General features: G+C 33.1%; 1 protein-coding gene across 1 annotated transcript; it reads right to left on the reverse strand.

The window, feature by feature from the left end:
* Nucleotides 1-8,656: 8,656 nt before the first annotated feature.
* Nucleotides 8,657-9,514, reverse strand: LOC112527725 (root allergen protein-like). Its single transcript, XM_025138503.1, has 2 exons — nt 9,249-9,514; nt 8,657-9,135 (listed from the first exon to the last, which is right to left on the reverse strand). Exons 1-2 carry the CDS (start codon nt 9,427-9,429, stop codon nt 8,843-8,845), a joined length of 474 nt encoding a protein of 157 aa, XP_024994271.1. The 5' UTR covers nt 9,430-9,514; the 3' UTR covers nt 8,657-8,842.
* Between the last annotated feature and the right edge of the window lie 15,278 nt (nt 9,515-24,792).

Raw genomic sequence — 24,792 nt, forward strand, 5'->3', positions numbered from 1 at the left:
GGTCATTTTCGATGACATGGTGCTCAAGCTAAACAAGCGCCAGCGAGAAAAGGTGGTGCCTTACACCAGGTTTCTTTCAATGGTGTTTGCCAAGATCTTTAAAGATCTTTACCCCAAAGAAGGAAACCTTCAGGTTTTCAAGCTTAGATCCAGGATTCTGGATCAAAAGCTGAGGGACAGTGATGTGACACTAACTTCTATTGTGTCCATCACTACCTCTTCTTCTCTGGTGGCCACCACAAAGGTAAACCCCCCCCCCCCCCCCCCCCCGCGTCCAGCCAAGCCACCAAAATCCCTTCAAAACGACCCATTCAACCAACTCTTGGTTCTCCTCAGAGAGCCAAGAAGTCCAAAAAGAGGACAGTCACGTCTCTAGCTAGAGCCTCTCAAAAGGCCTCAGTTATTGAAACTAGCCTTATCCCCGAGGCGTCTTCTGCTCACCCTCCCAGCTCTTCAGTGATCTCTCCCATCACTGTCGTATCAGTGGTACCTACCCCTACCGCCTCAGTGACCCAAATCACTGAAGGTGTGAATATCAGCGCCGCCACCGCTGAACACCCATGTATCTTCTCGACCGTTTTCTCTTCTCCACCTTCTTTGGTCTTTACATATGTTGATGATGTATTAGCGACTATCCTTCCTGATACTGAGATGCGCACCACTGGACCTGAGGTTTCTCCTCTCGATGCTCCTCATCATACAGATGTCCATCCTCTCGAGGACATCTTTGCTCACRCTAGTGACAATCCTTTTGATGTCACTGATGGCCCCTTAGGTATTCCATTTTCCTACCCTTTCTTTTCTTCTAACCTTGAGCCTTCAGCTCACACTTATTCTTTTGTAGGTCCTTCTTCGATGCATCAATCTGATGCTCAGGAAGTGGAAGAGGAAGAAAGAGAGAAAGATGATGGAGGAGATGAAGAGATCGATGACGACTATGATATGGTGTCAGACATCAAACTTCTCCTTCCAGCCGTTGATACCGTCCTCTACAGGATCAACAAAGTCCACCAAGAGATGTCCCGCTAGGGTGATCTTGATGCGAACTTCCTTGCCATCCAGGCGGATGTTCAAGAAGTTCAGAGTCATCTCCAGACTCTCCAAGAAGCTGTTCAAGCCAACACCGATGCCATTGTTGTTCTTCACAGCAGGGCTGACGATGCTCAGGCTATTGCTGATCAGCAAACTCGCCTTATTCAACAGATCCTGGATGTTGTCCGTCAACCAGCTCCAGTGATCCCACCATCTTTCTCTGCCAGTGATCATTCCCAACTCCATGAGACGCGTGAAGCAACAACAACTCTAGCCAGTGCTTTGCAAAGGCTAGAGGAAATAATGGTTCTCTAGCGTCAGCGCTTGGATGAACTCTCTGGCCAATTCTCTCAAGTCATAGTGAGGTCCAACGCTGGTGAATCATCTGATGCTGCTCCTGCTCCTGCTCCTGCTCCTTCTCAGGCTGTTGGTCCAGTATCAGCTTCAGTTACAGTTGAAATTGAGGCTCTTAGAGCTGAAGTGGTTGCTGCTCCTGTAATCCCGACCACCAAAGCTGCTGCTCCAGCTGAGGATGTCGATGCCATCCCTAGGGATAATGCTCCTACCATCACTGCTGCTGGTGACGATGATGATGAAGATGAAGATGAAGATGATGATGATGATGAAGATGAAGATGAAGATGAAGATGATGATGATGAAGAAGATGATGAACCTACCRTTCCAGACCCCGGAAGTGATCTAGATGGCGATGACGACGATGATGATGAAGATGACTTTACCATCAAGTACCAGAAGCCATCAACCGTCACCAAGGGAGTTGTTCGCAGGGATTCTGCTTCCTAGAGGGAGCAAAGGCAAGGTGAATCTACTCCATCAGGGAACCAGGACCCCAAGTCGAAAGGCAAGGCGGTCGTTGAAGAAGGAAACTTGAAGGTATTTTTCAATATCCCTGAACAACCTTTGTTTGAAGACTCTACCTCTCAGGTAGTAATTACTTCAAACTATCAACTTCATATTCCATCAACAACCTGCGGTCGACTGGAGCGGGTACCTGATCAACCCGTTTATTGTGCTCCTACCAACCAGTAGATGTCTCAGCTGAAGGAGTCACTCGTCCAGACTAGAGTAAAAATCCCTCTTCGTACCTCTAGTGGTGGTGAGTTCGACTTCCTGTCTGAAGTTGAAAGACTCGAGGCATTAAGGGCTGAAGAAGAGCTAGAGCTTCAACAGAAGTAGACTGAAGACAGCTTGAAGCTGGCCAAGTCACTAGCTGAAAAGGTCCTTCCTAAGAAGAAGTCCAAGAAAAAGGTGAACGTTGTCCAAGCCCAGGCTAAACTTCTTTCTATTGCAGAAGCTGAGCATGAGAAGAACCTGAAGCTGGCAGAAAAGGACAAGCGATGGAGCGAAGCAAAGCTGAAAAAGAGAATTAGTCCCTGCTCGATTATCCGCGTCAACATCAGCGGACGTTCTAAAGACGGTGGAACGCTGGTCTCAATGCTCATCACCCGAGACAATCTTGATGCCATTACCGAGTACCCTTCCTACCTTGGCTGTTATGGATACAACGAATGGATGGGATAAGACAAGCCATTCAACGATCCAAGTCGAGACACAAGACACTTATCGAGGACACTATTAGCGAGCTCATCAAAAGGATGTCCAGGTATGTCAAGGTCCCTAACAGGCCATCTCTGAAGAAAGGTGGGAAGAAGAAACTCAAGCTCTCTGATCCTAATGGTGGACCATTCCTAAGGAATGAACATGAAACAAGGTTCTTCTTAGATGAAATCCTGAAGGGTGATCAGAGTACAGACATTTCTATGCTGAATCTTGACTTGCCAGATAAAGGTCCCTATACACCCAACTCTGTGCATTTTAAACCTGAGTTAGGAGTTATATTCCTTGACTATGAAGGTGAAGTCAGATTTCAGAGAATGTCAGAGCTACATCTATGTCCAATGGATCATCTGGTTTACCTCTTGCTCTGGATAGATGATAGCATGTCTGGAAAAGTCGTAGATTTGAAGATACAAAGGGAATTCCTACATCGAAGAAACCTTGGTGAAGATGTACCTGGTTACATAGATCTAAGTGTTCTASAAYADTTTCTCTTTGTAACAACAATCCACTTTTCCTTGTAACTTCTTGTACTATGTCTACTTTCAGTGATTGTACTTATAATCTGTAAGCACTAGACATGTACTGTAATACTTGTAATATTTCCAGTGATTAATAAAATGAGTATTCCATGCACTTCACTGAAAAAGATCCCTGAAAAAAGTAATAGGGACACAAGTCTATGAGTTCCAGTGTTACTTTTCACATTCACTGACAATCTATAAGTCAGTGAATAAGCTTTCAGTTTTGGTTTCCGTACTTGTAATTTTCTTAGATATAACTTAAGGAAAATTCTCAAGCTGAGACTGACTAACTGAAAAAAATCCCAAATAGTAAAAAGGGACATGTACTTTATATGTAACTTTTTCTTACTATTATTTGATAAGATAACTTTCTTTATGTTATCTTGTTATCAAAAAATAGGGGGAATTTGTTGATCCTCTCTCTCAGTGATTTGATGATAATCCCTTTTCACTTATACGTTGTATTTATGTTTCTGTCTTTTCAGTACTAGCGATCTTCACTGAGCATGTTCAGTGATCGCTGAAGAACTTGCATTGTAAATCTATCAGAGACAGCAATACTTCAAGAAGACAACACTCACACCAAAGAACCTTCAGCAAACGTCAAAGACGGAAACTAAAGATTAGAGACTGGCGAGTACATGATCTGAAGCGGTATTCAGTGATTACAAGTCTGTCTACATATGTGTGAAGACTGCTCAAGCTTCAGCGAATGATGAAGAAACCTTCAGGTCATTCCAGCATTCAGCGATCAAAGGAAGATTGCTTAGCACGATTGTTGTTGTCTTGTCCTTATGCACACAAAGAACAAAACCCATACCCTTATGAAAGTTGGTACAGTACGGAGCCGACTAGTCGACTCTATTGTCCACCAAGTTTAGGTAAGGATGTTTGCTAATGAATAGTGTTTTTTGTACTATTCACTATAGCAAAGAACAAGCCTTCCTTTTTAAGGCTTGACATGCACTCTAACCCTACCATATTGCATTAAATGAACATTTAATGCACTGGGTATAAATAGAAGTGTTTCTTCTCCATGCAGAGTGCGCACAACACACTCTCTAACCCTAATTCTTACTCGAAGCATTTTCTAGCTTAAGTAAAGGATCTTCTCTACAGCATTTCTTTTCTTGTATTTGCTAAGATTTAGTGTGTAACTAAAGATTGTTTAGATAGGTTTTTATCACCTTATCTTTCCGCAAACAATCTTGTAAAATCTGTATTGATCTTCTTAATCAATATATATTTTAAATTTGAAAATATTGTATTTGTATTCATCCCCCCCTTCTACAAACTGTTTTACTATTCTTGTAGACCCTCAAGGGACCAACAGAATGTTAACGGGTGATTCCTTTCTTTACTCAGACTCTAGTCGAGCCGTTCTTTCAGATCTCCGAGTTTGGCTAGACATCTGCAGATTTTAGTATTAATAATCACGTATTCATATTTCCAAATATAATGAAGTATTCAAGTTCAGATGTGTACCTGTAAATTCATAATTACACTGGCAAGATGTAATTAAAATTTACCTTACACACTGTTCTTTCAACTCATCATATTTATTTCCAATGGTGCTAACTATGTTCGGGACCCTTAACATGCAGTGAAACAGTTTAAGTCTAGGTATCATGCTGTTAAATACCTAAATCCCTTAAACTCAGGCTCTGATACCACTTTCTGTAACACCCCATTCCACACATTTCATGTAACATATATTTTATATGCAAGAAATACATATTCGTACACCACATTGGTCGCATAGTACAAGAATCTACCAGTACAAAATACTTGGTCTAAAAATTCAAAATACAATTCTTACACTAAACTAGTTTCAGTCATCAGTCAATCTTCATGCAGATAAACATATAGGGAAATTATCACATTTTCCCTTTTTCCCTTACCTTCTGCACTTCCTGCAATACATGTTTAAAATCACAAAAACGAGGGTCAGAATAAAATGTCTAGTGAGTTACCCTATTTATATTATTGCAGGGTGAAAATCACCAAAACTTTTAAGTAAAACAACTTTTCATACATATCGCAAATATATGAACAAGTTAGAATCATAATACCAATACCTTTCACTTTTCAAGCCAAATTTCTCTGTTTGCAAATAATATATCAAATCGAAAACAGATTTGTACTAACCAGATTATCATGATGCCACTTTTAAACCTTTCGAATCAAATAAGGTTTATTTAAAGTTTCAGGCCAAACCTGATATCTTCTTCTCAATAACATCCAGACTATGATTTCAAATAAGAACCCTGACCCTAAACCTTTAAGTCACAAAGAAGTAAAGATTCCAGACCATGATAATCTTAAAGGATATAATAGTAAAAGTTATATTATATAACACACATACAAATGCCACCCTTATATACAAATGTACACCTCTCATTGATATGCCACCCTTATCCCATAATACACCTTTCCTTGATATGTCACCTTTATCCCATGGTACACCTCTCCTTGATATGCCACCCTTATTTCCTCATCAAAAATATTTCACAAAATAATTTCATATAGAATAGACCACAGTCAATGGAATTATTATCAATTCAAATTCATTTCGTCAAAATTCCCATTTATTGAAAATAAATCAATAAAAATGATAAGTCAAAATACAATCCGGTTAACCTTGTCCGGATAACAAATCCGGACAATACTTCACAAAACTTGCCCGATTTAACATTCTAGAACAAATTTTTCCAACACTTTTGTCCGGATGTCAAATCCGGACAACACTATACCTCATTGTCCGATTTAGAATAAATCGGCCATCTCATAGTCGTATTCCTACTTCTCCGTTTAAAAACACTTAACATAAAATCCAAGTTCATAAATCGCTCAATCTTTAAACCGGTTAAGACATGTCCGGTTTAAAACTAAACTGCTCAATACTTTAGCGGTTTATACTTAAATCGCTTACACTTTTTCCGGTTTAAGACTAAACCGGTTAACTTTTATCCGGTTTAAGGCCACATCGTTCATGCCTTAGGCAGTTTATCCCTAAACCGCTCAAGCCTTGATCGATTTAAACCTTAAAACGCTCACCCTTTATCCGGTTCAACTTATAAATCGCTCAACACATATCCGATTTAAACTTGAATCAGGTTAAAGCTTTTTAAAACATAATTTAATATGCAATCAACATGGTTCAAAGCATTTTTGAAATCAGGTAAAATCAACTTGATCTTTTAGCAAAATAAGCAATCCGATCAGCCCTTCCCTGTCTTTTTCAATCGCTCACTTACTTTTCGAAAACAGCAGAAAGAATGAAAGGAGGCTTTTCCCCTCCTTTTATACCCTTTTCTAATAAAAGAAAGGCGGTTAAACCCACATTATACGCACATACATGCCTATGCATAACCCTTCATGCCTGCATTTGACATACATAATCATGCACAAGTATAACCATCCTTATATCCTGTATGCATGATATATCTTTCATGCATATAATCATATGCATACCTACATATATGTATATTCATTTATGCATATAATTTCACACGCTCGTATGATCACATATACCAAATTTATCATGCCGTCACATAAGCACATAATAATTAATCATGAATTAATTACCTCAGGTGATAACCAGAATCTAGTTATCACAATTTGGTCATTCCATCTAGGGGTGCTCAAAAACCCGACCAACCCAACCCAACCCAATGTGAAATAACTCAACCCGAAGCAGCCCAATGTCTAATCTAGTTGTAAAATTTTCAAACCTTAGGTATTGAGTTGATATTTGGTTACTATTATTTGAACTCAACCCAACTCAATGAACCCCATATCTTTTTATTTCTTGGATTTAATATGATTGTTGAATTTATATTAATATATACATTAGACAATTACACTATCACGTACGTTTTTCATATACACATATTTTCAATCTATTCACATCTATATATAACTCATTTGTATATATATTCAGTAGTTTTGAATATATATATATATATATATGTAAATTGAGAAAATTAACTGAATGTGATATATGTAGAAACTATGAATAAGTTGTATCAAATAGATGATGATAAAAAAGAAATTATGAGTAGATAATTAACATATTCAAGGTTAAAATAATATTTTAATATACCGAAGTATCAATTTGACCACCCCGACCAACCGGGGTGGAGTTGAGTTGCCCTTTGACTTGGGTTATGTTAGGTTAAGATTTTCCAAACTACACACATTGGATTGGATTGTTCAAATGTCTTCAACTCGATCAATCCAATCCATGAACATCCCTAATTCCATCCATGCTCATTGTAGGGGTGATTTGGTCATGCCTACCATATTTTTTTTGGTAAACATGTTGAATTCAATGTATCATGCTTTATTATAAAAAAGATTAAAATTAAAAAGAAAATATTATAATAACAACTTATGATGCTATAATAAAATAATTATGAAATTATAACATTCTAATAAGAATTGTCACGTCAAAAATATGTTACACGTGGCATACCGTGTGTTGGGGCGGATATGTAAGGGACTGAGCACGGTCCCAAGCATTCGTTCAATCGATTTTCGCAAGTAGTTTCTGAGGTATGAAAGGTGTACGTGCTAGACTTTGAGTGATGCTCTGGAATATTAAAAAAATGCAAGAAACGTCAACAAAAACACCAAAAAAAATTCTCGAAATCAATCAAAAACTTAAAAATTCCCTCTAAAACAATCAAATTTAAAAAAAAAAACTTAAATCACCTAAAACACTTAAATAATCCATCGACATGGTGGAACTTGGCTAAAAATTCATTGGACGATTTTATAAGCCTTTGATCCACCTTAAAGGTGAATCCACTCGATAAAAATACTAGGTCCGGCACTGCCCACTTGGACAATGTTAAGGCATGAAACTTGGTAACTTACTAATTTGTGTCATGTCATCTTAATTCAACTTAAAATTTTACCAAACACTATAATAGATAAATTGTTAATAATACAATACCTTGATTAAGAATAACTAAAGTTCATTGCTTAGTAAGGAAATATTAAACTACAATAATAAGAGTATTTATAATAGTAAGGGGCCATTTACCAAACGCTTACTCGGGTAAGTGAATACCAAATAACATTACCTTACTGGATGAATATGGTAAGGACCAATAATCTTACCCGGTAAAAGCGAGACAAGGACCAAGAGTCTTAACCGGTAAGTGAGAGCGACGACTCTTACCACGGTAAGTGCATGAATATGGTAAGGACCAATAATCTTACTCGGTAAGAGAGAGACAAGGACCAAGAGTCTTAACCGTTAAGTGAGGGCGATGACTCTTACCACGGTAAGCGCTTGCCGGATAAATTTTACCGATAAGCGCTTACTGGATAAGTGTTTGGTAAACGGCCCCTAAGTTGCTATTTAACGCATTTTTCCCAAAAAGCTAATATGGTTTTAAATTGGTATAAAAGACTCTAAATGACTTTGGATCTCTTGTATGCTTAGAGAATGTCGAGTTTGTAAAGGAAGGGGTAGATAAAACATAATCAGATACGTAAGACACACAAAAAATGGACAAGAAAATAAGCATGCCTTAAATTAGGGAAATTTGTTTTTATCACATCAACCCAAACATGGTACACTATAAATTGGATCATTGTCCATTATTTCAAACCATAATAGAGAAAGTAGCACAAAAACACACCAACGGAAATGAAAAGGATTTGAATCCATAATAAAACATGTTGATGAAGATAACTCAATAAGATTCGGGATGGGCAGCACCATAAGCCTCGATAGCCTTGAAGGTTTTCTCATATATTTCCTTTTCAGCCTTAAGAATCTCTTCAGATGGCTTATCGTTGCCTTTGCAGTTATAAATGACTGTTTGCTTGAATTTGCTTCCTCCATCACAAGGTACAACCTTAATATGATGAGTGATAGAGTCCAATATGCCCATCAAGCAGTCACCATCGAAAAASGAGTAGCTATAGCTAAAGTTGCTCGTGTCAATGGCATCAACCTTATATTTTCCACTTGTGAACGGGACGGCTACAGTAGGTAATTTATGTTCAGAAACAGAACATAAAAAAAGCAGTAATGAATTAAAAAGCATCAATTAAAAGTCATCTAACAATTTGGATGAGAATGAATGAATTTCTTACCATCACCGAATGTGAAGATCTTCTTGGTTCCGACATCTCCGTTGCCTTCGATTGTCTCGATAGACTTGAAGACATCAGGGTTGACTTTAGGCGCAATATTATCAAAATCGCTGAATACTTTAAAAACCTTATCGGCGGGATATGAAGAAGGAATCTCAATTTCAATACTAGCGGAAGTCATGATTTACTAATCACTAATCACAAACAAAATGTATAAGAAAAAGGAGGATCTTGTTCACTGAAGGAGTGGATGATTTTGTTGTAATGAATTGTGAATAGACTTTGTGGTATTTATAGGCCAAGGTAGCCATCAACTTTGACCCTTCGCTCCTTCAGATAAATTTAACATCAAATTATTGCAAGTATATCTATATATCTAGACTTGAGATCATGTGAGACCAATGGTTTTTCGTGAGACCCGTAAGACCAATTCTCAACCATTGGATTAGATTTACAATCGTCAGATCTAAACATTCATAAACGTCACGAAACTTCTCAATAATTACGAAATTGCCACCTTGCAACTTTAGACCATTAGATCATTAGATTATAAAGTTGATCAATGAACATAAATTGGTCTTACGGGTCTCACGAAAAACCATTGGTCTCACGTGAATCCAACCCTCTATATCTATATACATACATATATATATATATATATATATATATAACATGAAATTATTGTAAATATATCTATATATATAGGTTTCAGATCATGTGAGACCAACTTATTTTCCTAAAATTTATGAGATCACTTTTTTACATTTAAAACTTCACAATGTTTTTGCTGTGAAAATTTGGAATTTCTTCTTACCTTCACCGTATTTTGCTATGAAACTTCAAGCGAAAAAAATGGTCTTATGAATCTAACAAAAATAATCTTGTCTCATGTAAACTTAACCCCATATATACATATTGAGTTGGTTCTTACGAGATTAATTAATATTTCATGAGACACACTAAAAATTTGGTGAGTGTTTTCCGTAAAGGTTTGATAAATTTTTCATTGGAATAGTTATTGTATTTTTTTATGTGAAGGTTTGATTTTTTTTTTTTTTGAAGGCTTGTTTGTTTTTCTATTTGAAGGTTTTGTATTTTTTTTGCTTTAAAAGTTTGGTATTTTGCTAATAAAAAAATTTCATTCAAAGGAATTGTGTGTGACTTTTGATCTCGCCAAAAATTATTCTATCTTTATTGTATATATATGGGTTTAATCAAATGAAAACTCTATAATTTATGATATTTATGTGAGTTAACATAAACACTTAATTTAAGACCGTTAATAAAGTAAAGTAAGATTTTTCCCCTGTAGTTTGTTGTTTATAACTATTTTCGTTTTTTGTCCTTGTGGTTGCAATTCCTTTATTTTTTGGTCCCTAATACTAAATCTGTCAGAAAATTACTAATAAATAAAAGATAAATTGGTCTTTTCAACCTTTACCTTATTTTCCTTTTAGTTTTATAAAGTTAAAGCATTTATAATGATATAAAGAAATTATCATTATTTACCTTATCATGAAACATTTTTTTGGCCATTAAAAGAAATTATTGGTAAGCGTCTTAAACCCAATAAACACTTATTGGATAAGAGTTTTTTTTCCTTACTTACCGCATAAGACTGTCGACCCTTGTTATGCCTATTATTGAGTAATATTCTCAATTGGTCCATGTCATACTCAATTAGTAAAGTAAATGATATCCATATTTACAAGAAATAAAATATGCATATTATTACAAAATGACACAATTAGTCCTTGTAGTATGTGAATATAGTTATACGGAATAAAGATATGGTGGAGGGTTTGGTTTTGTCATTTTATCGTTATCATATTCATATACTTAATCAATTAAAAATCAAAAACTTCGGTTTCGTATCTTGTCTTCTCTCATAATTAAAGCTTTTGTTATCTACTGAACAAGTTTCTAATAGTTTAAATATACGTTTACGTGGTAACAAAAAGAGATTAAATATTTCTTTAACACAAATCATGGACGGTGGACAGAACCATGTGATGAGGTGACAACAAAAAAAATAAAACATTTTACTTTTGATTAAAATAATATCTTTTTCAAGAATGATATCTTATCATATCTTAATAATTTAATTAAATGTCAGGTTTACGTAACATCCATGTTATATTGTGTTACATCTTCATTGTTGTCACTTGTAAACGATAATAGCTGATTATTCGGAAAAAAAGTTTTAAATTTGAAAAAAGTCTTACCAAATTGTTAACTCACGTCCCTAATATAAAATTTAATTAAAAAATTTTGTATATGATATCAATACAAAAGCACTATAATAAAACTAATTTTATATAAAGTCTAAAATGGACAAGCGTTTTAAAATAATATTTTATAGGACCAAACGAAACAGGTCAATATCTAAAAGTGATACAATAAGTCTATAGGAAAGTTTTTTTGGTGTTTTAACAAATTTATTAAGACGTTTTTAAAATAAAAGTGTCGTATTAACATTTTATACGACACTATAAGAAAAAAGTGTCCTATAAACAATAGTGTTCTATACCAAGACTTTTCTAAAATAAAGTGTCATATTAACTATTCTATAAAATAGCTAATATGATATTTTATTTTAGAAATATCATGAAAAACTTGTTAAAATGTCTAAAAATATCATATAAACTTATTGTAACGCTTTTAGATAACACGTTTTTTGATTTTGTCCTATAAACTTGTATCCTATAAGTATTCTTTTAAAATGCTTTTTCATTTTAAACATCCTATAAAATCAATTTTCTTGTAACTAAGATCGCACTATGCAAAAGGTATTCTTTCGGTTTTATATATAACTTTAATACAATGTTTGATCATAATAATTTTGTTACAAGGCAAGCTCTTTTAAAAAATAAAGGTAAATTTGAAATTTTCTGACCAATTTTCATATATTGAAAAATTAACTCTTTGTACATTTTCTCAACAACAAAATTATGTAATTTTTGAAAACAAATAAAATGATCCTTTTGACCCTAAAATTTAACCAATAACTGGTTCTGGTTGTAATATTGGCTTTCAGAATACATCATATGTATATATGAGGATAGATTCATTTAAGAAGTGGTAAATATTTGAGAAGTAAAGTAGTAATCTTATCCTTTCATACAGTTAAGACTGATAAAAAAATTGTGGCTTTGACTGGTCAAGGATTACGGCTTTGACTGGTCAAGATTTGCGGCTTTGACTGGTCAAACAAAAAAACAGATGGGTAATTTCGCAACTTTTACAAATAGATGGCAAACAAGTGCATATGTAAACCCATAAGTTCATATCTTAACCCATATTTCATATGTGAATTAGTTAATTAGAGCGTATGTAAATCACATGGGTTCATATGTGAATCACACGGGTTCATATGTGAATCAGTTAAATAGTCCATATATGAATTACACGAATTCACATATTAACATATAGTTCATATGTGAATCACAGGGGTTCACGTATACACTTGTTTTGTCGTTTATTTGTAAAAGTTATGAAAGTACAATTTTTTCCCCCTATGGTTTGTTGTTTATAACTATTTTCGCTCCTGATATTTAAATTTTGTTTTTTTGTCCTTGTGGTTGCAATTCCTTTCTTTTTTCATCCTTAATACTAACTTTGTCAGAAAAGTACTGTTAAATTAAGGGTAAATTGGTCATTTCAACATTTTCCTTATTTTCCTTTTTCCTTTTATAAAGTTAAAGCATTTATAATGATATAAAAACAAAACCTAACATACCTCAACCCCACCCTCGTGACCTAGCAACCCCTCCCTTACCCATCATCTTCTTCCCTGCTCAATCCTAATCGGCATCGATCATGTTCCCACTCCCCTTTCTTTTTAGAAGGAAGACAAACAAAACCCAAAATGATTTTCGCTTCAATATATAAAATATTAATTGAATTTGGGTGTTCCTGTTTCACCTGAACAACAACATGAATCACCGGAGTAGGGTTTGGATGGGATGGTTTTGGAAATGTAGGGAAACCAAAGTACTAAAAAGTGAAGTTGGAAAACACTGGATTTTTATGAAGTTACCAGTGAAAAAACACATTGGTGGCAACATAAATCTCTTCAAAAGAAACGCATATACAGGTAGAATTTTTGAAAGACTTCATTTCACTATGCAAAACCAAAAACAATATCAAATAAGAAGGTTGGATATAGATAGCCAGAACAAATAGATATCAAAAACAAAAAACAAAATTGAGATGGGTCTAAAGATCGAGATCGGAGTGGTGTGGTTTGGGATCAGAGTGATGGTGGGGCGGGGAAGGGGGAGACCTGTTGAGAGCGAAGAGGGAGATAAGGAGACCGATGGGAAGAAACCAGTAGGACACGACGGTTGCAGGTGGTGGTGGCCGTTGGACATGGTGGTGATGTTCATCGAAGATGGAAGGGAGAAGGGAACACAAGGTCGGTGCCAAAAGGGAGACACGATTTCTAGTTCCTGGGTGAAGTTTTTTGGGTTGAGGGTATATACATATACTATATATATATATATATATATATAATATGAAATATAATATAATAATATTATGGTTTAATAAAAAAAAGTTATTTAAAATTGAAAAGACTAAAATGCCCTTGAGTAAATGTCTGAAATTTAACAGAATTAGTCACAGGGATGAAAAATGAAACAAAATGGTAACCACAAGGACCAAAAAAGAAAAATTAAAGATCGAGGACGAAAATAGTAATAAATAACACACCTCACTCCTTTCTACTCTCATATCTTCTAAATTGACAAAGAAAAAAAGAAAGGCTTTCCTCACTTCTACTCTCTCAACTTTTAACTCTTAAACACAATCTACCATCACAACCCTTAACCTTTAACCCATTAAATACAATATACCATCACAACCCTTCACTCTTAAACACAAATATGAAATCACGTCAAAGTGATAATGTTTTTGTATATGTTCAAATTGGCGGTTCATTCCAAACGATAAATGGTGCCTTAGATTATATGCCGTTAGGATCCCCCATACGTGTATTACCTTCGCCTTCGCTAATAACACATTCTGGTTTGGTTAAACATGTTACGAAAAAGTTAAGTTTACGTAGTCCTTTCATGTTAATTTATAAAAATAATTCCTTACAAAAATTATATGAGTTTAGCGACGACGACCAGATGATGATGTTCCATAATGTTGTTCATCAAAGTTTACCAGAAATGTTGACACTCTTTGTTGCCGACGATGGTGGTTATGGTGGAAATCCATCAAGTGTCGTAATCCATCAAAGTTTACCTACCGATAGTGATGCAAACTCATATGGTCCAAACACTTTTTACCCATGTGCTAGTGGTGGAAATCCATACACTTTTCTTCCCCAGTGGTGTTAGTGGAAATTCATATTTTAAATCAAAAATTCGTGTTGATCATGACAGTTATTTGGTTCAAGATTTGAACCAGTCATCGAACCAGTACCTGATCTACTCTCCATACCAGTCTCCGGAACATTCAAAAACTTTATGGAATGTAGATAAGGATGAAGATATTTTCGTTGTAACAGAAATTTTGAATATACACGAAGACGATAACTCAGATGCTTAAGAAATCTATCCGGTAAGGAATAATTTTGGGGATGTATCCGACCCAACACCTTGCTCAGACCCAATTATCAAACCTAGACAGGGAAGCATTTTCTACCAGCCTACTTCTCATGTAAAAGTTCTCCAAACCTTTGACTCGAAGGAAGCACTAAAGCTCGCATTGTGATTAAAATGTGTTTATGAAAAACTTCCAGATAAACGTTAAAAAAATCAACCAAACACCGATATGAGGCGGTGTATCACTCCGCTTTAGACTGTGATTGACGTTTAATGGTTGTTTCTATCGATGGTACCAGTATGTTTTAGGTTCGGAAATTGCATGATCAACACACATGTTTAAGGTCCCAAGACCGCCCAAACCACCGTAATACGAATAAAAAGGTTTTGGATCATATATTGGCAGAGAGATTAAAGGATTCTAGGAGAGTGTATAGTGGAAAAGAAATCATGAAAGATGTGAACCGACAGTTCGATATTAGCATCTCTTACAGCCAAACATGGTGAGCAAAGATGTATGTCTTGCAACTATTGAGGGGGACCCCTGAATCGTCGTTTAACCTACTCTTGGTTTATTGTCACAATCTGAAGATAGAAAATCTAGGGACTGTGACAGAGATCGTTGTTGATGGAGGAGGACGATTCGACATATTGATTGTCGCACTCGGTTGTTCGGTAATAGTTTTTTTAATTTTCTTGAATTCATGTCATAATTTTATGTTTTGAAGTTTATATTTGTAACCTCGTTCAACTACATATTCTCTCGTTTCTAGGACACATGCGACCATTCCTTATAATGGATGGTGCTCATCTGAAGGAGCCATATGTGGGCACCATGTTCTTAGCGGTCGGCATGGATGGAAACAACCAGATCGTACCCATTGCTATGGGAGTGGGAAAGATAGAAAGTGGCCCGTCATGAACATGGTTTTTTACGTAAGCTGAGGCAATTTATCGGTCAAGAGCCTAATTTAACCTTCGTAACCGATAGGGATGTCTTTATCGAGTTGGCCATAAGAACTGCATTCCCCAACACGCACCACGAACTTTGTTGTCAGCATTTGAGCCAGAACTTGTGTCTAACCTCGAGTAGAGACAAAAGAAAAAAGGTGGATGTTCTAGGAGGTATGTAAAGCTTATATGGTGTCGGACTTTGAAGCTAGAATGGAATTGATGTGACACAGTCTACCTAACACCTCTCAATATCATGAGGAAGTTGGTTACGCTAGATGGGCAAGATCGCACTTCCCTGGATTGTGTTACAGTGTAATGACTTCCAATAGTGCCGAATCCGTCGACTCAGTAACTCGGTTTGCACGTTACCTTCCGATAACAATGTTAGTTGAATTTTATCGGGCAAATGCAACCATCCAAAACTATATGTATGATTATATAACATAGGCTAATGTTATCATTTATTTGCAGTTCAATGATAAATGCGGCGACACCTTGGGCAGATGCAAAAATAGAAAAGAGAATCTATAAGAGTGCAAATTGAAGAGTATATCCTATTAGGGAGTTGTTGTTTGAAGTTAATGACAGGTATACGAATGGAAAGTGCGATTTGCATGTTAAGAATTCTACATGCATGCAATGGCAAATTTCTGGTATACCTTGTAGTCATGTAATATCCATTGCTCTAAGTTTAGATATTCAAGACTGGGGTCAATTTTGTTGGGTTTGGTTCAACTCCGATTCTTATCGGGCAATATACAAGGAGGAAGTAAAATTCCCTTCCATTAGAAGCTGAATATGTGTCTTCCAACGAACGTATGACCGTCCTACCGCCTCCCATGGACATATAAAACTCTGGCAGACCACACAACCACAACCGTATCCCGTCAAGAGACGAGGAACATGTAGTGAAAAACTTGCAATCGATGCCACCAGAGTGGACATTTTCGTTACAAATGTCCAAGTCTGATGCCAGCTCCTAAGATGACGCATGGAAGTTCAAGTAGTCGTCGAAGATCAGTTAGTCGAACAACTGATTTTGGTCCATCTCACCTGATACTACACAAGATTATGTATTTGATACTTACGATTTAAGTAAGTAAATGTGGAACCAAAGGTTTTCAAAAGGGTTGTTCTACACTAACCTATTATTGTAATGTTTTTAAATATTTGAATTTTAATGTTAAGTAATTTTTGTTTTCAAAAAAATATGACATGCACTGTAAAATGACAAATTAAATGTGGGGCTTCTATTAAATATTTTAGTAGATGATAGTAGATTATAATGTAATGATTAAAAAGCTTTTAAATTGATGAGAGTAGAAATACATGAACATTAACCATTAATACATAACATTACCATGAAAACATTCATATATAACATTATCATGAAAACAACAATATTAATACATAAACATGCTTGTTAATTTCCTTCTAGATAAAGTTGTTCGCAACATTCAATCCAGTATTGTTTTTCATTGATCATTTCCTGTATCAAGGGGTACCCTTTCGCTATGTCCTTCACAAGTTTTTCCTTAGCTCGAATCTCTTTCTGCAATTGTTTTATAGTCTTCTTCTTCTCTTCGATCGCTTCCTCCATTTTACTTTGCCTCTTCCTGTTTCTCCACCAATCATCACTGATCTCCTTGATCTCCGCTTCAGTTTTTCTATGGATTTTTTCATCCTAGTAGAAATGATTTGAGAAGACGGAGAGTTTGATGATGACGGGTTTCCAGCCATTTCTTGTAGGAAGTGGATAAGTAATTGTATAAGATTTAATATGGTCGGTATGAAGTTGTGATTTTTGGTTTCACTAGGCATCCTATTTATACACTATCGCCCCCTACCCAAGCTTACAAGATTCGACCTGAAAGCCTGATCTATACCCCCTACTTATGCACTATCGCCCCACCCCTAGAGTTGTCACTATGTTGTAAAATCGAGTCATAAAGTTTCCATGGACTTGTTAAATCGTGTCTGACAATATTCGTCATTAAATCTTACAAAATTCATTCGGAAAGCCTGACATATACCCCTACTTATGTACTATCGCCCCTACCTCTAGATTTGTCATTGTGTTATCAAATCGGGTCATAAAGTTGCCATGGACTTGTTAAATCGTGTCTGACAATATTGGTCATTAAAGTTTACAAGATTCGTCTGGAAAGCCTGACCTATACCCCTTACTTATGTACTATCACCCCCTACCTCTAGATTTGTCATTTTGTCAAATCCGGTCATAAAGTTTTCATGACCAAAGTGTAAATTACTATAGTTCCAGGGACCAACCGCGTCATAGTGTAAAATTATAAAAACAATCAGTGGTTATAAAAAATATAATTTTTATAAGAAAATATAAAAACATTTGTTTGTTCATTTATGGGTTTAAAAAAGTAGTAAAAATTATAAAGCTTGACGTGATTTCATATTGTGTTAAGAGTTGTGATGGTAGATTGTGTTTAAGGGTTACGGATTGTGAGAGTAGAAGTGTTTGATTTTTTAGAGTAAAACCACAACATTTGGTCCTAAAACAGCCAAAAAACCAATCAAAATCGTCCCTTGTTTATTGATAAACACCCCTTAATTATTAAATCAATTTCCTCACTAGAAGACAAATTAGTAGTCAAACCTGTAAGCCAGATCGCCCCCGGGGGAAGATCCTGGGGTAGGTCGAGCCAATTCCCCTATTTAAGAAAAATCAGATATTTGTCTCCCAAATCAGATACATGTGGGCCCTTAAATCAATTATAAAAATATTTTTATGTACTTTTTTGGGTCAAAGAAGGTTGGATCGCCCCATATGGTCAACATACCCCCCGGGGACGATCAGTGTGGTTATTTTGTGAAAGACTTAAAAAATGGCTATTTGTTAAAATATTAGGTATATTTTGACTATTTTGGTGAAAACCCTTTATTTAGGGCTATCAAAGGACCAACTCAAATAATGAGTTGAGCAACAAGCAGATTATTCTCAATTTTGATATTGAAATTTCTATCCATAATGATTCTTATGGTTCTCGCAGAGGCTATAAAAGCATAAAACTATGAAGTCTAATATGCAACATATCGTGACAATTGAATCCTAGTACTGAAGGTGGCTCATGTCTTTTTCGTTGAGATATTCACCTGCAGCTTCATCTACTAACTTTTGTTTTATTTTGTTAATTTTGCACATTCAACTCTGTATATGGTACAATTAGTCGGTGATGTTGTCAGATGTTAGGTAACCTTTCAATGTTTGAAGAATCACATGTTTTGTGATATAAATGCTTATACAGAACCATAAGGATGGTGCCTGATTGGTTTAAGCTTGGCTCTAAAAGTTAAAAGTGTCTAGAGGTCTCAGGTTCAAATTCAAGGAGGAACAAAAATCTTTTTGTGACCACGGAGGTTCAAATGCGGTGACTCTGAGCTACCTACAAAGCATGTGGTAGTCTTGAGATTAGTCGGCTCGCATAGCGGGTTGGATATCACCTTAATAAAAAAAATGCTTAAAGAGAGACTTGTACAATTTTTGTTTATTTCTAATCGATAATGATATGATAAAGTCATAAACTAGTTAATATAACCCGTTTTCTATTAATTTTATGGAATATATTTTAACACAAATTTATTATGACTCTATATCGCAACACGAGGTATTGGTTGGCTGATTTTCAATGACAACGAGCCTTAATAAAGGAAAAAGGTGCAACCATACTCATGCACAATTCATAAACGTTAGCGATTGTGCCTACAATGTCTAGAAGGTAAGATTTTCAATTTTAAAGCAAATGACTCCCTACCCATTTCAAATACAAAAACACGTAGTAATGGCTTGTTTTGTGGTTCACAATATCATAGGAAGATGCAATATGCACAATTAGTTATTTATGAATTACGACAATGACCTCATGTTTATTGCTGAAGGACAAGAAAAGGTTGAGGGAGGCAATGAAGATTACATAGATGGAACACCTTTTGGTTATTGAAACGATGAACACATGGCTATTTTATGTGATTAGATTGCGTATCAGTTATTGTTAATTGAGTCTATTAAGAATCGTTTCAAACTATTATCACTACATCGAAATTGACTTTATAGCATGCATAGAACGTCTAAGCGTCATGCGTCCTGCATCCTAATATAATATTTTATAAAATTTTAAGTTTATAAGACCAAACTATAAAGCATTACAAGAGGTTATATGACGTGTTTAAGTGTTTCAACAAGTTTTTATAACGTTTTTAGAATTAAGTGTCATATTGGCTATTTTACAAGACACTTTTGAAAAATGTCTTATAAACCCTTATTTGTATTGTATTTATAAGACATTAAATACAAAAACCATATTATAACACCTATTAAGATAGAATAAAACGAAATATTAAAATCGATATATATCTCGTTGCATTATACGAATATTCTTTTAATTTATTTAAAAGTATATGACATTTAATTAAATTGACCATAAGTTAGATATTTAAAATACTTTTATATTAAAAATTAAAATTGCATTTAAAATATTAAATAAAATGGAATATTAGGTTTTTTGAATATCTAAATCCGTTGAATTTAGACTGTGAACCCTTGCATATACTCTTCCCTATTGACTGGTGGTGTTCTAGAATTCTCATAATTTACATTTCCACCCCTTTCATTTATTGGATACCGACCTTCATGTAATAAACGTTTAAAAAAAACACGATTTCATAACTCCAATAAAATTTATTTCTTTAAAAAAATTTCAATAAAATTTGATCAATTAAAATTTATATCATTTATAGTAAATAAAAATCCGAGTTAACACTCCAAAACAAAAGAACTCCATTTACGGAAGAATCTGTCGATAATCCATCAGAGAAAAAATTCATCAATGGATTTTACAGTTGGAGAAAACTGATGGGTTAATCATTACTGACAACAGTGTCTGCTGGTAACTAAAAATCCGTCACCGATCTGCTACAAGTTTAACAATAATACCCTTTTGTTTTATAGTGAAAGAAAATGAATTAAATGAATGCAACGAGTTAAATAGGTCTAAAAGCAACCAAGTACTAAATTGTTGTATTCACACAAATTGAATCATTATATAATAATTTTTATAAAATTTTTGAAAACGACAAAACATTGGTTGGCCAATCCAATCTCAAACCCATTTTAAAAATCCACAGTCCAAGTCTTCCCATTTTGAAAAATCTACGGTCCAGGTATTTTTTTTTTCTATCATTCTCTATAGTATATTATAAAATATTTAACAAAAATTTTTAAAAACCATTTTTTTTGTATAAAGTTCTGCTTATTAATGCATGTTACTTAAAACTCAAAATTACAAGTAGATTATGCGTAAATACAATTTATTAAAGCTCTATATGAATTCGTGTAACTAACTGCAGATAAACATGATCAAATACAAGATAAACATCTTTTTAAATATAAGAAATCTAAAATATAATTAGGATAATCATTGAGTTCTAACAGAATACTTAATTATTATTTTTATAAAATGTTATATTATTAATCCAAAAATAAATTATTTCATTATTAAACTTGAATTAAATTATAACAAATTTAAAAAATTACATAAAAATGAGAACTTTTAAATAGTTGATTTGATATTAACATTGATATTTTTTTCAAATTTTAATGATATTATCATATTTATATTTTATTCTAAAATAAAATCATTATTGGTTTCTTAAAAACACATAAAATCGTATTATAACATCGACAGAGACAAAAAATAAAATAAAATATTAAAATCGAGATGTATCTCGCTGCATTGTGCGAGTACCCTTCTAGTATTATAATAGTATATTTAATTATACAAAAAATTAAAAACTTTTAGATAGTTTATTTGATATTAATATTGATATTTTCTTTTTTAAAATTTTATGATATTTCCAAATTTATATTTTAATAAAAAATAAAAACATTATCGTTGTTCTCAACACCACATAAAACTGTACTATAACATCGACATGAGACAGAATAAAACGGAACATTAAAATCCAGATGTATCTTCTTGTGTTGCGCAAGTACCCTTCTAGTATCATAAAACATTTGACAGAAACTCTTAAAAACCATTTTTTTATACATGAAGTACTGGTTATTGATGCATATTATTTAAAATTCAAGATTACAAATAAAATGTGTATAAGTACAACTTATTAAAGCTCTATATTGAAATTTATGTAACTAACTGCAGATAAACATAGTCTAATACAAGATAAATATTTTAATTTAAATATAAAAATCTAAATTATTGAATTATAAAAGAATACTTAATTGTTATTATTATAAAAATTATATTATTCATTCAAAAATAAATTATTTCGTTATTATATCTAAATTAAATTATAATAAAAAAATTAAATTGAAGAAATTACATAAAAAAGACAAAAACTTTTAAATAGTTGATTTGATACTAATATCCATATATTTATTTTCAAAATTTTATGATATCTTCAAATTTATATTTTATTCAAAAATAAAAAATTATCTCTTTCTCTAAACCACAAAAACCATATTATAACATCTACTAAAACAAGGAAAAAAAATATCAAAATCGAGATATAACTCACTGCATTATACGAGTGCTTTCTAATTTATTTAAAAATATATGACATAAAATTAATAACATAAAATTGACCATAAGTTAGATATTTAAAATACTTTTATCAAAAATTAAATTTGCGTTTAAAATATTAAATAAAATGAAATATTACGTTTTTAGAATGTTAAAAGTACCTTTCATATATATTATATTATAAAACATTTGACAAAAAAATTTAAAAACCATTTTTTATGCATGAAGTACTGTTTATTGATGCATATTACTTAAAATTCAATATTACAAATAATTTATGCATAAGTATAACTTATTAAAGCTTTACTTTTTAAATTCGTGTAACTAACTGTAGATAAGCATAATCAAATATATGATAAACATTCATTTTAAATATAGAAAATCTAAAATATAATTAAGATAATCATTGAGTTCTAACAGAATGTTTAATTATAAAAAAAATATTATTAAACTAAAAATAAATTACTTTGTGATTAAATCTAAATTAAATTATAATAAAACATTGAATTAAATAAGTTACACCAACAAAAACGTGAATTATTACATAGTTAATTTGATATTAATATCGATTAATTTTTTAAAAATTTAATGTTGTCTTCAAATTTATATTTCATTCAAATATAGAGATTATTGTTTTCTCATAAACACATAAAATCATATTATATCAATAAAGATAAAATAAAAACTAAATATTATAATCGAGATTTATCTCGCTGCATTGCACGAGCACACTTCTAATTATCTAAATCCGTTTAATTTACACTGTGAACCCTTGCGTATACTGTTGACTATTGACTGGTGGTGTTCTAGAATTCTCATAATTTACATTTCCACCCCTTTCATTTATTGGATACCGACCTTCATGTAATAAACATTTAAAAAAACACGATTTCATAACGCCAATAAACTTTGTTTTCTTTAAAAAAAATTCAATAAAATTTGATCAGTTAAAATTTATATTATTTATAGTAAATAAAAATCCGAGTTAACACTATAAAACAAAAGAACTCCATTTACGGAAGAATCTGTTGATAATCCGTCAGAGAAAAAATCATCGATGGATTTCACGGTTGGAGAACAACTAATGGGTTGATCATCAGTGACAACAGTGTCTGCTGGTAATTAAAAATCCGTCACCGATCTGCTACAAATTTGACAATAACACTTGATAAGAGTTTTTTCCTTACTTACCGGATAAAATTCTCGAATCTTGTTATGTCTCTTATCGAATGAAATTTGTAATTGGTCCACGTCGTATTCAATCATTAAGGTAAGTGATATCCGTATTCACAAGGAATAAAATATGCAGTTTAACCATATTTACAGGGAGTAAAATACGCACATTATTAGAAAATAACACAATTAGTCCCTGTAGTAAGTGAATATAGCTACATGGAATAAAGATATGGTGGAGGATTCGGTTTTGTCATTTTATCGTTGTCATATTCATATACTTAATCAATCAAAAACCAAAAACTTCGGTCTCGTATCACTTCTTTTCTCATAATTGAAGCTTTTGTCATCTACCGAACAAATTTCTACTACTTTAAATATCCATTTATGTGGTAACAAAAAGTGATTAGATATTTCTTTACCACAAATCATGGATGGTGGACCGAATCATGTGATAAGGTGACAACAAACAAAATAATGTATTTTACTTTTGATTAAAAAATATATTTTTCAAGAATAATAAATTATCATATTCTTAATAATTTAACTAATGTTAGGTTTACGTGACATCTAGGTTATAATGTGTTACAACTTCATTGTTGCCACTTGTAAACGACAATAGTTGATTATTCGGGAAAAAAGATTTTAAATTCTATAAAAATCTTTCCAAAAATTGTGAACTCATATCCCTAATATAAAATTAAATAAAAAGTTCAATATATGAATAAAATTTAAATTTAATACAAAAGGTCTCACTAATGCAAAAGGTATTCTTTCGGGTTTATAAATAACTTTAAAACAATGTTTGATCATTATCTATACTATATTATAAAGTATTTGATAAAACTCTTAAAAAATATTTTTTATGCATAAAGTCTTGTATATTGATGCATATTACTTAAAATTCAAGATTACAAGTAAATTATGCATAAATACAACTTATTAAAGCTCCATCTTTGAATTCGTATAACTAACTGCAGATAAAATAATCAAATAGAGGATAAACATCTCAATTTAAAATATAAAATATAATTAAGATAAATATCGAGTTCTAACAACATAATTAGTTATTATCTTTATAAGAAAACTAGAAGCGTACTCGCGCAATGCAGCGAGATACATCGTGATTTTAATATTTCATTTTATTCTTTATATCGGTCGATGTTATAATATGGCTTTATGCGATTTTGAGAAAACGATGATGTTTTTATTTTTGAATAAAATATATGTTTGAAGATATCATAAAAATTTGACAAAAATATATCGATATTAGTATCAAATTAACTATTTGAA

This window comes from Cynara cardunculus (assembly GCF_001531365.2).
Source record: "Cynara cardunculus var. scolymus isolate 2C chromosome LG 15, CcrdV1, whole genome shotgun sequence".
NCBI lineage: Eukaryota > Viridiplantae > Streptophyta > Magnoliopsida > Asterales > Asteraceae > Cynara > Cynara cardunculus.